This window comes from Narcine bancroftii, chromosome 1 (assembly GCF_036971445.1).
Source record: "Narcine bancroftii isolate sNarBan1 chromosome 1, sNarBan1.hap1, whole genome shotgun sequence".
NCBI lineage: Eukaryota > Metazoa > Chordata > Chondrichthyes > Torpediniformes > Narcinidae > Narcine > Narcine bancroftii.
The window spans coordinates 493303624-493320728 of NC_091469.1; the positions used below are offsets into that span (position 1 = coordinate 493303624).

The 17105-nt window shown below is 44.3% G+C and overlaps 1 protein-coding gene across 6 annotated transcripts in view; it reads right to left on the reverse strand.

The window, feature by feature from the left end:
* The window catches only part of LOC138752013 (poly(U)-binding-splicing factor PUF60-like), a 114917-nt gene that overhangs the window by 17295 nt on the left and 80517 nt on the right, over positions 1 to 17105 (reverse strand). For 4 of the 6 annotated variants that reach the window (XM_069915167.1, XM_069915168.1, XM_069915166.1 and 1 more), the window contains 3 exons: positions 14297 to 14377; positions 7666 to 7758; positions 3761 to 3974 (listed from right to left, as the gene is read on the reverse strand). In XM_069915167.1, the coding sequence (XP_069771268.1) occupies positions 3761 to 3974; positions 7666 to 7758; positions 14297 to 14377 (388 nt within the window). The remainder of the gene's footprint in view (positions 1 to 3760; positions 3975 to 7665; positions 7759 to 14296; positions 14378 to 17105) is intronic. The other 2 variants (XM_069915171.1, XM_069915169.1) reach the window with 1 other exon arrangement.

Here is a 17105-nt window from a genome sequence, read left to right on the forward strand (position 1 = left end):
TAGAACATCAACACGACTGCATCCTGTCTATATCCTGTTGCAACCTTCAGTACCATCTAGAACTACTCCAACCTTTGTATCATCTGCAAATTTACTAACCTATCCATCTGCTTCTTCATCCAGGTCATCTATAAAAATCACAAAGAGAAGGGATCCCAGAACAGACCCTTGTGGCCCCTCCACTGGTCACCGACCTCCAAACAAAATACTTTCTGTCCACTACTACTCTGCTTTCTACAGGAAAGCCAATTCTGGATCCTATGCCTTTCTGAATGAGTCTCTCATGGGGAACCTTGTCAAATGCCTTACTAAAATCTATATAGACCACATCTACCGCCCTACCCTGATCAGTTTGTTACCTCATCAAAAACTCAATTAGGCTCATAAAGCATGACCTTCCCCTCTCACAAAGCCATACTGACTATCACTGAGAAGACTGTACTTCCTTAAAATGCTCATAAATCTTGACCACTGACCCAAGACTCATCGGTCTATAATTTCCTGGATTCTCCCCATTATCTTTTTTTAAACAAGGGGACCACATTTGCCATTCTCCAATCCTCCAACACCTTCCCTGTGGCCAAGGAGGATGCAAAGATCATCGCCAATGCCTGAGCTACCTCTTCCCTCAGCAGCTTAGGGTATATTGCATCTGGTCCCAGGGTCTTATCAATCTTAATATTTTTAAGAAGATCGAGCACTTCCTCTTTCCTAATTTTAACATGGTCCAGCGCAAAAGCTTGTTCTATTCTGACCTTACCTTGACCAAGGTCCTTTTCTCTGGTGAATATTGAAGCAAAATATTAATTTAGGACCTCCCCAACCTCTTCTACCCTACCTTAATTCTTGTCATCCTTCTGTTCTTTGTATATGCATAGAACGCCTCGGGGCTCTCCTTAATCCTGCTTGCTAAACCTTCTCATGCCACATTTGAGTTCCTAAATGATTTGTCTAGATTACTGAATGCTTCAGATGGACAGCTGGTGATTACATAATGGTCCAATGACTTTCACTGCACTGACACAGTGCATCCTGAAGAATGAAATGGGGAAGGAGGTCACAGGCTAGTAATCCTTCACTTCAGAGGATCAACTCAAAGGCCCCTTTCGTTTTTGTATCCGTACATTTAGTCACAGGGCTTTGCACATCGAGCAGCAGATATTGATCCACAGCATATTCCGCTCAGTTAGGATCCATTGCATTCAATCACCGAATTTCGTGACTTGTTCTGATCCTGAAGGCAGATCCATGTTGTTATAATCAATACAAATATGGAGAACTAGAATTACTTGCTGGCCAGGAATGGGGATAAATTTGTAGACCCCGAATTTACTGCTTGATTTTGATGGGCTGTGAGGATTGTGGAAAAGGGTATATGGATTCGTCAGCTTTAGAAAGACAAACCAACTGCAGGCAAATGGGATCAGCCCAGAATGACAAATGGGTTGTCATGGTCTGTCCATGCTGTAGCACTGTCTCTACTGTTTGATGGAACATAGATTATGCTCACCAGCAAGAGCTGTTTGACATGCTATGCTCCACCTCAAGTCCACTGTACTGAGGCTGAACACATGAATTATCAGGGACATAATCACAAGGGGAGATTAAATGTCTTCAACCCTTTTCATGGCCATTGGGAGCTCTCATTCTTCAGGCCATTTGGTTCCACATAAGCCTTTGTAGAAAGAATGGGTCTACTGGGCACATCATCCCATATCAGTGAACCAAGCCACTGGAGCAATATTCTAGAAGAGTGGGTGCATCACAGAGTTAGGGTTACTTTACTTTGGGCATTCCCATGCATGGCTGAGATGCACTTTGCTGACAAAGAGAATGAGAAGCACAAATTCTGAAAACTTCAGTGACACCGAGTCAGACTGTAACCAGAATCCGGCCCTCAGCTAAGGATGTCTGGCTTCTCACTTCACTGCCAGCTCCACTTCTCTGCAAGAATTCTATGCCAGTGAATAATTATGCTGAATTCTAGAACACAAAAAAAACTTTGAAGTCCACGAAGCATATCTGAAAAGTTAAATGATCGATGAAGTCCAGTATGGCAAGCACAACACATCAGCTGGGCAGATGCTTACAATGTACAACCATAAAGCCTCCCCACTTCACAATTAAAAGCAAAGAAAATATAATCCAGTCAATATAATTCTCATTAAACTGCAGGGCAACATGGAGATGGCATGATGATCATTATTACAACATTGCCCCTCTCCATTCACCTTCCAAAACATCATGATCAGATATGTTCAAATCCAGCTCCAAACTGTAAAATATTCTCATCCTTTGATCCAGGCACTTACTTTCATCATTCAGAATCCAAGGAATCCTCCTACAAGACATCAATCACTCATAACATTGCAAATCGAAGTCTTGGCCAACTCAATAGTAGTTACTGCTGTTTCTCCCCACCCAGATACCCAATACAACAGAATTCTTTCAATAGAACCAATCACCTGGCAGCTTCAGGCAAGAAGAACTGCCACAGTCAATCAGCAAACCTCTGGTGTTTCCACAAAATATTTTCCTCAATAATATCATTTTTCGATCCAATGCTAGACTACAAACCCTTTCAGTTCCTGGTTATGATTTTCTTCCAAACTGAAACACAGAAATTGTTATCTGAAGAAAAGATTGTGGGCAACTTAGTTTGTCCACTAGCATCACAACAATGAGTTAATCTACAGCAGCCCCAGAAGACTGAGAAAACCCACTCGTCATGGAACCAGAAGACTGAGAAAACCCACTCGTCATGGAACCAGAAGACTGAGAAAACCCACTCGTCATGGAACCAGAAGACTGAGAAAACCCACTCGTCATGGAACCAGAAGTGACCATTTGTTCTGGTTTCTCAGTTTCAAGATAGCCACATAGAAGCAGCATTTAGACTGAACACACAACGAACACGTCACTAGTGATGACCAGTACATTATGTCACAGTCAAATAGCAATTATCAAGTGTAGTATCAAAGTCTTGGAGATAAAGGATTGTTTACATGTCATTCTGTAGTGGCCAGCACAGATGAAGAGTGCCTGATTGCAGAAGGCCCAGATAACAGAGGTGGCAGTCCCGGCGAAAAAATGAATGTTATAAATCCAGCCTCCTCGCAACTATGGCGGGGCTCACGGCACGGGTGCCCCTGAATGAGAACTTGCCAGCCTGCGTGCACATGCACAGAGATTGCTACTTTTCAGCAGGGCTCATTAAAGTTGCATCAACTAATAGGAGGAAAGGAGATGGGAAGATGGTTCTAAGGAATGAATAGCTTCCCACTTTGTTCCCAGTTCTGGAATTAGCACTGGGAGATGAAATACACAGCTTGTCCTCTGTGATTCTAATATTGAGCCTTTTCTTCCAGTCATTCCCGCTCCATCAGGACAACTCTTCCAATTCTGGTGTCCTGTCCTGATGGCCTTTCAATACTGAATGAGTGGCAGTCTGGTTAAATTTAGAGGTAGTTCAGTGCTTTAGAGTGGGAGAAAACAAAGCAGAATGGGAAAAAAATCAAACAGCAAAAGGAATTGTGATGGAGAGCGCTGAAGCTTGTTATTGAGGACTTACAGGAAGCAAAGAGCAGGCCTTCACACCATCTAACTGGGCTGCAAAGATTGCCAAGACCAAGGTGAAAGGTCATTACTCTGTCCAACTCCACAAAATTGCTAGGCCTTGTATTTTTAATTTTGCAAATGTGTGTTCCTCCCTTTCTCCACAAAACTGTCAACAAACTAGTTTTACCAACAGAACACTCACCAATGAATCCATATCCTTTGTGCTTCCCCGTTGTGGGGTCTCGGGCCAAGGTGCACGATTTAATCTTTCCAAAGGCCTCGAACACACTTTTAATGTCATCATCCGATAGATCCGGGTGAACAGACGCGACATAAATTCTGTTAAACGCCCTGGCTTCCTCTGCAAGCTGGTCTATGATTGGTTGAGCTTGTCCTATGTTACTCGGTCTGCCAACCTGTAACAAAAGAAACCCCCGCCAATTACAGACCAAGCTAGAAATTAATACGAACCATGCCATTTCTCCTGAAAAACACAGGCCGAGATTCAAGATGCCACCTGGAATCTTCCTGGGACACTTGAAGCACCCAGAATCATTGGGAAAAGGTGCCCATTGGTCATGGGATTGAGTGCATCTCTCAGTCTCCTTCCATTGGGAAGAGACTCATTTTCAACGTTTACTTTTCCAGAGACCACTCATTAAGAACACTGGACTCCAGCATTCAAAAAGAAAACCATGGTGTTTTCCAGGAGAGCATGTAGCATGCTGGCACATCTAATTAAAGGGAAACTGCACCCCATTTAAAAAACAGTAAATTTCCTGCTCCCACGCACAATCCCCTGCCAAGTGCTCCGAGCCACACGTTGTGGTGCTGCGGAGAAATCCACCCTGTAACCTCGCGTTTGATCACCACCAGGAAAGGGCAGGTGCTGGGGGGTAAGGATGGGGGGGGGGGGAAGAATTAAGCGGCCCACGCGCCTCCCCGCAGTGCATTCTGGGTCGAGTGACATCACTGCAGCTGCACGGTACAAAACCTTCCACAGAAACTGTTCACCTGTGGATGACTTGTACAGGGCAGCTGCAGAACAAGCAGACCAGAGTGGTGTCACCCCACCCAGAATGCACTGCAGGCAGGAGCAGGGACAGCCAGACCAGGCAGTGGGAGAAAATGCAACGTCACGAGCTGGATTTCTCCCCAACACAGCAGCACACGACTCAGAGCCATTGGCAGAGGGTTGCACCTGACAGCAAGTTGTTGAAACTTACCACTTTTTAAATGGGCTGAAGGCCCCTTTAACAGATACCAAACACAAGTTGACATCTGTGTATGTTTACTGGGACAGCCCTGACTTGTTCCCCCAGCCAATTGCAGAACAGAAGTGTGGCACTGTGAATCAGACACTAAGAGCAACCTGCTGCAGACACAGGACAGAACCATCACAGTAAACATGGTGGGTGGTTGGAAAGAAGAGATCAGAGACCAGTTTCACAACTTGTGCATTTATTGTTTAAAAACTCAAATACAAGCAGATTTGCCAGTAGCTGGGAACCTAAACTGTTGTGGATTCCTCATTCTTCAGTTGATGTGAAACAGCCAATATATTAAGGATGTGCAGGGAAAAAGAGAAGGAAATGGCTTCGTAGTTTGGGATGTACCAACGTTTCTTCAATCAGAACTATTTCTATAGCACAGGACAAGAAACAACTTCAGGTGCAGACTAGCAAGAGTTCCATCTAATACTTTGGTGCATGGAACTGCTGAGGTCAAAATCCAAGTACAACGCTGCCAGCCACTGCAACAAAAGAAGGAACTCAGGATCGTGGCTCAGGTCAGAAACGAGCAGCTAAACATGAAGAAAACAGCAAGATATGCACGTGGTGCAGTGAACAAGAAAAAGGATGTCCACAAGATCGCTGCACTGCCTGGCTTATAATCAAGGATCCAGATGGAGTTGATCAATTCCTCTCTTCCCAACAGCCTGGACTGTTACAATCCATTAGTGATTTCCACGTTAAATCTTCAACTACTTTTATACAGCACACTTTCAACAACTGAAAACGCAATCAAGCATTCTCACAAGAACCACAACACCTACACATTTCACTGCCAGTAATCAAACCAAACCTACCATATTCAAGTTTCCCTACTGAACTCTGCACAAGGGCAAGGTGAGAGCTAGCAGCCAACAAGAATACACCAAGAAAATATGCTACATAATTGACAAGAACAAAATTCCAGTCCATAAGACCATTTGGCCCATCCAAGGACCTGCAATTGTTTTTCCACAAAGACATTGCTAGAAAAAAAATGTTATTGAAGAGGAAAGATCGGTAAAACTGCTGATCCTGCCCAGCCTGCCTGCCCACCAATCCCAGGCTGGATCCCGGAGGTGCTGTTGCTTAGAAATGCCATGTGCTCCTGGTTGGGGCATCTTATTGCTGGAATTTATAGCCGCTGCTTCTTCTGAACAGAAAGGCTGCTGGACTGGCGAGGAGGATGCGCTGCAGCCGAATCCTGCTCTACGTAAAAGCTTGGAGGAGACACAAAGAAGAGAGGTCGTTTCTAATTACATAACAGGAACTTTTAAGGCAGCATTCATAAAGTCAGCGAAACGAGAGAGCTTAAACATGGGCACAAAATCTCTGCTCGAATCAGGCCTGCAAGAAGTGACGTTAGATTTGGGATCCAGTGCAAAGCCATCGGGAAGCTTCTCTCCATCTACATCTCAGTGCCTGTGGAGAGATGAACTATCTCCACAAACCTCAACCCTATCATCTGCCACTACCAGCAATACCTTTCCACAAAATCAATCACAAAACTAAATATCCTCTGTTCTGATAATCTTCTCTGTCCCAGGACTTTTAACATCTAAATTCTTTCCCTTCCCTTCCCCTTACCTACCCCGACTGCCACTGAGTTCCTCTGGCAGTCTGCTTTTTTCCCCCAAAACTCCAGATTCCAGCATTTGCAGGTTTTTCGGTCTCCTTTTAAGATCTATTTCATCTGCTCTCTCACCATCTTGCACCATTTTGGTAACCGTCTGCACTGGACCAAGTTGTTTATTCCATTCCACCCCAAATCTCATCCTTACAACAAATTTAAATCATTAAACGAGGCACTCTGTGCAGCACTGCTTGCCCATTCCTTGAAACCCCCACCCACACGTGAATTCACATCCTATGTATTCACTCCATCACATTACCCTGGACCCATCACACTTTCCCAAAAACTGCTTTCCACCGGCCTTTAGCTTTCATGGCACACCAAATCTTACAGCTCCATTTCCATGACCTACTCTCTGTGATTTGTACAACTGGCTATACCTGGCTCCCCACAGACACTTACTCAAACCACGCTAATGCCCGTCTCTACCATTCCATGGCTTGTCTTCCACGCTCGTTAGCACATCAGTTCCTCCGCTCATACATACCAAACCAGTTGCAGCCATCCCATAAACTATGCCTAGTTTACTTACCAGTTTTGTTGGGAAGATTAATACGTTAGAGCACTGACATGCTCCAATCTGTGGGTTCCATGGTCACAGGTGCTCGTGTGCAGAGGCACAGAATCCCGTTATTGGATGTACAGGCATCTACGTTGGCATGCCCGTGGCACATTTTAACCAAATTAGAACATCTTGGCCTACTGCAATTAAAACTAGTAGAGCCCTACTGGAAAATCCTACATAATGGCAAAATCGCTCCATTTTGTGATCCCCTGAATTTTTGCTAAGGGACGAGGGGAGTGGGTTGGATCGTTTGTGAGGAAGGGGGGTTTGGGGTGCCGTAGTCATCTAAATGGCAGTATTTAGGTCTAAAAAACATGAAGTAGCACTTCACCATTGTACATAAATGATCAAAAACAAAACTGAACCAAGTTGCGTGTTGCAGAGGAAGAGCTGGCCTCCTTTGTCACTACTGAGTAGATGACAATGAGATGAGCTTTTACAGTTCTGTTACCAAACTGCTACAGAGCCCACTGACAACTGTCAATCTTACAACCACTATCTATTATCACCAACTACATCTGCTTCAATGCCTTATGTTCCTTAAATGAACACAGTGCGTTACACTTTCATGGAATTGAAGAAGCCTTGGTTTGTTTGTGGTCAGATCGCCTACGTGATAAGATGCCAGAGTCACTTACCTTAATGTTTCTGCCTCCCAGCATCACCGAGTTCATCTGTTCAAGAGCAAGCTGAGCTGCCTCTGGAACTTCGTACTCCACAAAGGCAAACCCCTACAAGCAAAAGGAAGGGCCTCACTTTCTAGTCCGCCACAGCACAGTGCAAGCTCCGTCGCCAGTTGACTAACACTAGCCCCAGTCATCAGCGCGCGCGCGCGCACACACACACACACACACACACACACAACTCCATATAAAACTGTACAGCACGTTAGAGACAGTACAAGAGTTTCCAGCAAGCATCTCAGTTACCATTTCCCTTTCAAATTTGTTTCTAATGGCTACCAGCATTCGGGGGCTGTTGCCATCATACCACTACATCTACATACACATCAACTGTAATTGGTCACAGAAACACAACTCCCACCTTCTCTGTAGCTTAAAGGATTTCAGGATTACTTTTCTCTCCACCTCTACAGAGGGAGGTAATTTAGTAAGACGGTGGCTAATCTTACATAATATTTTAGCCTTCACTGCACATTAGAGTTTAAAAATAGAGAGATTTTGTTGCAATTGCAATTGTTGGTGGGGCTTCACTTGAAATATTGCTGAGAAACAATAGAGTAACAATGGGTGCAGAATAAAGAATCATCCGGATAATTCCTGGGATCAGAGGGTTGCCTCTATCAAGAGGCAGAAGAATGTAGGCCTGTATTCCTTGGTGCTTAGAAGAATGCAGGGCAACCTTATTCAAACATACAAGATCCTAAAGCGGTTGAGAGGGTAGATGCTGGTTTGCTTTCCCAGTGAGAATGTCATGAAGAGAACATAATTAGAATACAAGGAGCCAGTCACTGAAATGGAGATTCACAGCAAGTTTTTTGTGCAGAGGCGAGTGGATCTTCAGATTTCTGCCTGGGCAGGTTGTGAAAAGTAGAAGTTGATAAATGTTTGACAGACTGAGGAATAGAGGGGTATGAAGACACGATCACATTAAATAGAGGAGCAAGTTTGTAGAACCCGATGGCCTCTCCTGTTCCAGCTCTTTTCTCGTGAACACTGGTTAGGCTAGGTATGGAACAGAGCTTACAGTTCTGGTCAATACCTGATTAGACTGGAGAGTGCAGAACTGATTCAGCAGGATGTGGCCTAGTTTGGAAGAGCTTATTGGATTGAATCAGATTTCTTGTCATGAACAAGCCATGACTTGTGGCAGCATTGGAGAGCAAATATTTCTAATAATTACATTATAAAAAATAGTGGAAGGAAATAGGAGAAAGAGAGATAGTGTTTGCAGTTCATTGTCCACTCAGAAATCTGACGGCAGAGGGGAATGACTGAAGCAAAGGAGGCCAATGGGTGACAGAGACATATATACACTATGCATTTGTCAGGTACAGCAGCTGGATCAAGTGAACCACTAAAGTAGAGCGGGCGTAAGAGTACACTGAAGGAAGAAATTAGAAGTGCAAATGGGAAAATGAGACATCCTTGGTAGAGAAGGTAAAGAAGTACATTGTGGCTTTATTTTAGAAGGGCTGCAAATCCAGGGAACCAGAGGCCAGTGAGCCAAACATCAGTGGTTCGAAGGCTGATGGAAGGGATTCTGGGAAACAGGAACTGGCTGCATTTGGAAAGGTGAGGCCTGATTAGAGAGATGTAGCTGCTAGAAAACTGGAGAAACACAAAGAACAAGGAACACTGCAGGCCAGGCATTCTCGGAAGACAATGATCAATATTTCAGGCCAAAAAACTTCAAAAGGTCTGTTTAATAGTCAGCATGGTTTTGTGAATTTAAGAAATTTCTGAAGAGAGGATTGAAGAAGCAAGGTAGTAGAAGTTGTCAACATGGTCTGTAGCAAGGCTCCTGACAAGGTAGTAGAAGTTGTCAACATGGTCTGTAGCAAGGCTCCTGACAAGGTAGTAGAAGTTGTCAACATGGTCTGTAGCAAGGCTCCTGACAAGGTAGTAGAAGTTGTCAACGTGGTCTGTAGCAAGGCTCCTGACAAGGTAGTTGAAGTTGTCAACATGGTCTGTAGCAAGGCTCCTGACAAGGTAGTAGAAGTTGTCAACATGATCTGTAGCAAGGCTCATGACAAGGTAGTAGAAGTTGTCAACATGGTCTGTAGCAAGGCTCCTGACAAGGTAGTAGAAGTTGTCAACGTGGTCTGTAGCAAGGCTCCTGACAAGGTAGTTGAAGTTGTCAACATGGTCTGTAGCAAGGCTCCTGACAAGGTAGTAGAAGTTGTCAACATGATCTGTAGCAAGGCTCATGACAAGGTAGTAGAAGTTGTCAACATGGTCTGTAGCAAGGCTCATGACAAGGTAGTAGAAGTTGTCAACATGGTCTGTAGCAAGGCTCATGACAAGGTAGTAGAAGTTGTCAACATGGTCTGTAGCAAGGCTCATGACAAGGTAGTAGAAGTTGTCAACATGGTCTGTAGCAAGGCTCATGACAAGGTAGTAGAAGTTGTCAACATGGTCTGTAGCAAGGCTCATGACAAGGTAGTAGAAGTTGTCAACATGGTCTGTAGCAAGGCACCTGACAAGGTAGTAGAAGTTGTCAACATGGTCTGTAGCAAGGCTCCTGACAACGTAGTAGAAGTTGTCAACATGGTCTGTAGCAAGGCTCATGACAAGGTAGTAGAAGTTGTCAACATGATCTGTTGCAAGGCTCCTGACAAGGTAGTAGAAGTTGTCAACATGGTCTGTTGCAAGGCTCCTGACAAGGTAGTAGAAGTTGTCAACATGGTCTGTAGCAAGGCTCATGACAAGGTAGTAGAAGTTGTCAACATGATCTGTAGCAAGGCACCTGACAAGGTAGTAGAAGTTGTCAACATGGTCTGTAGCAAGGCTACTGACAAGGTAGTAGAAGTTGTCAACATGGTCTGTAGCAAGGCACCTGACAAGGTAGTAGAAGTTGTCAACATGGTCTGTAGCAAGGCACCTGACAAGGTAGTAGAAGTTGTCAACATGGTCTGTAGCAAGGCTACTGACAAGGTAGTAGAAGTTGTCAACATGGTCTGTAGCAAGGCACCTGACAAGGTAGTAGAAGTTGTCAACATGGTCTGTAGCAAGGCTCCTGACAACGTAGTAGAAGTTGTCAACATGGTCTGTAGCAAGGCTCATGACAAGGTAGTAGAAGTTGTCAACATGATCTGTTGCAAGGCTCCTGACAAGGTAGTAGAAGTTGTCAACATGGTCTGTTGCAAGGCTCCTGACAAGGTAGTAGAAGTTGTCAACATGGTCTGTAGCAAGGCTCATGACAAGGTAGTAGAAGTTGTCAACATGGTCTGTAGCAAGGCTCATGACAAGGTAGTAGAAGTTGTCAACATGGTCTGTAGCAAGGCTCATGACAAGGTAGTAGAAGTTGTCAACATGGTCTGTAGCAAGGCTCCTGACAAGGTAGTAGAAGTTGTCAACGTGGTCTGTAGCAAGGCACCTGACAAGGTAGTAGAAGTTGTCAACATGGTCTGTAGCATGGCACCTGACAAGGTAGTAGAAGTTGTCAACATGGTCTGTACCAAGGCACCTGACAAGGTAGTAGAAGTTGTCAACATGATCTGTAGCAAGGCACCTGACAAGGTAGTAGAAGTTGTCAACATGGTCTGTACCAAGGCACCTGACAAGGTAGTAGAAGTTGTCAACATGGTCTGTAGCAAGGCACCTGACAAGGTAGTAGAAGTTGTCAACATGGTCTGTAGCAAGGCTACTGACAAGGTAGTAGAAGTTGTCAACATGGTCTGTAGCAAGGCACCTGACAAGGTAGTAGAAGTTGTCAACATGGTCTGTAGCAAGGCTCCTGACAAGGTAGTAGAAGTTGTCAACATGGTCTGTAGCAAGGCACCTGACAAGGTAGTAGAAGTTGTCAACATGGTCTGTAGCAAGGCACCTGACAAGGTAGTAGAAGTTGTCAACATGGTCTGTAGCAAGGCTCCTGACAAGGTAGTAGAAGTTGTCAACATGGTCTGTAGCAAGGCACCTGACAAGGTAGTAGAAGTTGTCAACATGGTCTGTAGCAAGGCACCTGACAAGGTAGTAGAAGTTGTCAACATGGTCTGTAGCAAGGCACCTGACAAGGTAGTAGAAGTTGTCAACATGGTCTGTACCAAGGCACCTGACAAGGTAGTAGAAGTTGTCAACATGGTCTGTAGCAAGGCACCTGACAAGGTAGTAGAAGTTGTCAACATGGTCTGTAGCAAGGCACCTGACAAGGTAGTAGAAGTTGTCAACATGGTCTGTAGCAAGGCACCTGACAAGGTAGTAGAAGTTGTCAACATGGTCTGTAGCAAGGCTACTGACAAGGTAGTAGAAGTTGTCAACATGGTCTGTAGCAAGGCACCTGACAAGGTAGTAGAAGTTGTCAACATGGTCTGTAGCAAGGCTCCTGACAAGGTAGTAGAAGTTGTCAACATGGTCTGTAGCAAGGCACCTGACAAGGTAGTAGAAGTTGTCAACATGGTCTGTAGCAAGGCACCTGACAAGGTAGTAGAAGTTGTCAACATGGTCTGTAGCAAGGCTCCTGACAAGGTAGTAGAAGTTGTCAACATGGTCTGTAGCAAGGCACCTGACAAGGTAGTAGAAGTTGTCAACATGGTCTGTAGCAAGGCACCTGACAAGGTAGTAGAAGTTGTCAACATGGTCTGTAGCAAGGCACCTGACAAGGTAGTAGAAGTTGTCAACATGAACTGTAGCAAGGCTACTGACAAGGTAGTAGAAGTTGTCAACATGATCTGTAGCAAGGCTCCTGATAAGGTCAGCCAGTCCAGAAGGAATAAATGAAAATAATTTTTAAAAATCGGCTTGCATATAGAAAGCAGAGAGTAGTAGAGAAAGGAAAGTATTCTGCCTGGAAGTTACTGACTCGTGGAGTGCTGCAGGGATCTGTTCTAGGACCCCTGCTCTTTGTGAGGAAGGAGGAATTTGTACTTTTTTAAAGGAATATATTGGTCGACAAAACATTGAGGGTTCTATATTAATTACAATGTCACAAAATGTATGGTCATGCACTTTGGTAGAAAAAAAGAGCAGATAATTTTCTAAATAGTTGAAAATTGAAAATAGTCAGATGCCATGGACCTGGGAGGCCTTGTGCAGGGTAGCTGGAAGGTAAGCTTGCAGGTTGAGACAGTGGCGAAGAAGGCAAATGCAATGCTGGCATTAATTTGAAGAAGAGTAGAATCTAAGACCAGGGATGCAATGTTGTGGCTTTATAAGGCCCTGGGGAGACCTCACGTGGAGATTGTGAGCAGTTTTGGGCTCCTCATTTGAAAAAGAATGTGCTGATATTGGAGAGGGTTCAGAGGAGGTTGACAAGGAAGTTTCTGGGAATGAAAGGGTTATCATATGAGGAATGTTTGACTGCTCTTGGCCTTTACTTGTTGGAATTTAGGAGAATGGGGGTGGAATGGGACCTCGTTGAAACATTTGGAATGTTGAAAGGCATGGACTGAGTTAATTTAGAAAGGGTGACGATAGAGGTATCATCGGAACAGAAGAGTTCTTTCATATAATATGTGAGAAAAGCTGAGTCCCTGGGACAGATCTATGGGGAACATCAGTGGTCATATCAGTGTCCCCAGAATCTGGCTAACAACTCCCAAAGGCAGAGAGGAGTATAATAATTGGACTATTATGTTAAAGCTTAGGTTTGGGGTCCTGACACTAACTTCGATCTTCCAAAAGGTGTTAGTGATTTTAAATACATTTGGAAATCAAAAGCTGACCTCATTTATTGTGACCACAAAATTATTAATAATTCTGGTCCATCGATGAAAAATATTCAAAAGACATTGTAGTTGTTAAATGAATAGCCTCCTGCTCAGAGAGAAACAAGGTGAGCAGAACAGAATCAAGTCATTCGGCCAAACTCATCCAAGCCAGCCACAATAACATTGAAACCCATCCCAGTTGCCCGTATTAAGACTGCATGCTCTGACACCTTTCCAATCTAAACGTCTATTTCTTTTGTTCTCATGTTACGTAATTAATACTAAACTGTCTTCTGAAAAGTTGGGCATTGTTACAGAACATCACTGCACAATGCAGACTACTTGCTGATTGATATAAACCTACCTACCCCACGATCAATCTAACCCATCCCACACTCACAGTTTGTAACCCTCCATTTTTCTTACATCCATTTGCCCATCCAAAAATCTTTCAAATTTTCCTACTGCACCAGCCTCCACTACCACCTCTGGCAATGCACCACTGTGTAAAAGAAAATACCAGAGAACATTACAGCACAGAAACAGGCTCCTTCTGCCTTTCTAGTCTGTGCCAAACCATTTTTCTGCCTCGTCCCATTGACCTGCATCCAGTCCATAGCCTACCACACCTCTCCCAACCATCAACCTGTCCAAATTCTTCTTAAATGTTAAAATTGAGCCCACATTCACCACTTCAGCTGGAAACTCATTCCACACCCCCACCACTCTCTCTGTGAAGACGTTCCCCCCCAAACATTTCCCTTCCCCCTTATCCCATGTCCTCTGGTTTGCATCTCACCTCCCCTCAGTGGAAAAAGCTGACCTACATTTACTCTGTCCATCTCCCTCATCATTTTAAATACCTCCATCAAATCTCCCCTCACTCTTCTACACTCCAGGGAATAAAGTCCGAACCTGTTTAACTTTCCCCTGTTACACACCTCTGAACTTTCCTCCTCCGCACTTCCAAAGTCATCTTCTGGTATTGGCCACTGCCACCCTTGGAAAATGCTTCTCGCAATCTTGTCAAGTAGATTTATATAGGTTAGTAGAATATCATTGGTCGAAGGACCTGTTCTATGCTCAAGGTTCTAGTAGTAGTGGAAGAAAAGTACTGTGCCTGGAGGTCAGTGACTAGCAGAGGGCTGCAGGGATCTGTTCTGGGACCCTGCTCTTTGTAATTTTTATAAATAACCTGGATGAAGAGGTGGAAGGACGGGCCAGGAAGTTTGCAAATGACACAAAAGTTGGAGGAGTTGTAGATGGTACTGAAGGTTGTAGAAAGTTACAAGAGGATATAGACAGGATGCAGAATTGGGAGGAAAAGTGGCAGATGAAGTTCAATCCGGCTAAGTGTGATGTGATACAGTTTGGAAGGACAAACCAGAAGGCTGAGTACAAGGTTAGTTGTCGGTTACTTAACAGTGTGGATGAACAGAGGGACCTTGGGGTCCAAATCTGTACATCCCTCAAGGTCACCACACAGCCAAGAAGGCCTATGGGATACAGGGCTTCATTAATAGGGGGATTGAGTTTAGAGGGATTGAGTTCAGGAGTAGAGAGGGGCCATGTTGCAACTCTAGAAATATCTGGTGAGACCACACGTAGAAAATTGTGTTCAGTTCTGGACACCTCATTATAGGAAGGACGTGGAAGTTAATGGAGAGGGTACAGAGATTTACCAGCATGTTACCTGGATTGGAAAATAAGTCATATGAGGCAAGGTTAGGAGAGATGGGACTTTTTTTTTCTTTGGAACTTAGAAGGGTGAGAGGAGACTTAATAGAGGTCTACAAGATGATGAGAGGCTTAGATAGGGTGGACAGCTAGTGACTATTTCCCAGGGCAGGAATAGCAAACACCAGAGGACGTTTGTACAAAGTGAAGGGAAGGAAGTTTAAGGGAGACGTCAGGGGTAAGTTGTCTTTGGTTTTTATTTATAAGCAGTGAGTTGTGGGAGCTGGAATACCTTGCCAAGATGACGGTGGAAATTGAAATGTTAGGGGCATTTAGGATAAAGCACAGGATGCTGTTGACACTGTGGTTAAGTGAAAAAAACACACAAATGCTGGAGAAACCCAACAGGTCAAACAGTGCCTTTAGGTAGCAAAGCTGAAGATAAATCACCAACACGTACCCTCCCTGCTGCCTGACAGTCCCCTAGCATGGGACTACAGGGCTGGAGCGGCCAGCGCAGGACTTTGGGCCCCTGATGTCCTCACCGGCCACTCCAGCCCTGTAATCCTGTGCCGGGGGAGGGGGGGGGGGGGGGGGGCTGTCAGGCAGCTGATAGGTGAGCTGTCAGATGGCTGTCCCTGCTCAGACTCAGGAGCCGGCGTTTGCTCTACAGCCCCTCTCCCCACCTTTCAGGTGGCAGAACATCTCCTTCAGCACTGCCACCTGAATGTCCCTTTGCAGACACCCGCAGCCTGCTCCGGAGCTGCATTCTCCCAGCGATTCCACCTGAAAGCAGCTATTGTCAGTTCAGACACTAAGTATTCATGGTGAAGTAGTAAACGAGATTCGACATAACATAACAATTTACAGCACGGAAACAGGCCATTAGGCCCTTCTAGTCCGCGCCGAACCAAACACTCCTCTCTAGTCCCACCTACCTGCACAATGACCATAACCCTCCACCTTCTTCTTTTCCATATACCTGTCCAGCTTTTTCTTAAATAATAAAATTGACTCTGCCGCCACTATTTCTCCCGGAAGCACATTCCACACCGCTACCACTCTGAGTAAAGAAGTTCCCCCTCATGTTACCTCTAAACCTCTGCCCCTTAACTCTTAATCATGTCCTCTTGTTTCAATCTCTCCTACTCTTAACGGAAATAGTCTATCCACATCCACTCTGTCTATCCCTTTCATAATCTTAAATATTTCTATCAAATCCCCTCTCAACCTTCTACGCTCCAAAGAATAAAGACCTAATCTGTCCAATCTCTCCCTATACTCTAGATGCTTAAACCCAGATGATTTGTCTTCTCTATTTATGGATGTTCTTCACCAGGTAACGCAAGAACAAGCTTTACCAGATTCGTGTTGAGTGCAATAATAACGGTTATACCAAAAAAATCCAACAGAGTGAATATTGAATTTTCCAAGTTATACATACAGCTACTGCTCTCTTGCCACACACTCATCCGCCCAGTGACTTTCCTCGCCTTTGGTTCAATCCCTCCCATCCAATCACCCCACATGGTTTAACTTCTCCCAACCCCAATATATAGCTAAACAGTGCTGACGGAGGGACAACCTGAAATGCAACTTCCACCTTTGTCTTCATGGCTGCTTCACCACCTGAGTTGGTCATTTTCTGCAGTCTCGTGTCTCATTTGCCAGATCCTTCTCAGCTTTCCTGTATTATTAAACTTCATTGCTTTTGACATAAGCTACCATTTTTACGACCCTCCTGGTGGTACTCCTTCAAATTCTTGTTGTTTGGATTTGCTCTACACTGATTGAAATGCAGCCAGAGACTTATTAAGGGTCCTTCTAAATCCAATAAGATTCGAAAATTATTTGTTAATACTGTAGTAACAGTAGAATTTCCAAAACTTAGTGTGTAATGGAGAATAATACTTTTGTATTCATTCTATAATCTCTGCTTTATACTAGTGTTCTCCAACAATATGATAAGCTGATTTTGATAATTATTCAATCATAAAGGCTCATTTGGATGTTGTTTGAAATGGAAGCTTCCAAGGAGACTGGATAGGCTGGGCCTGTAGGTTTTAAAGACAG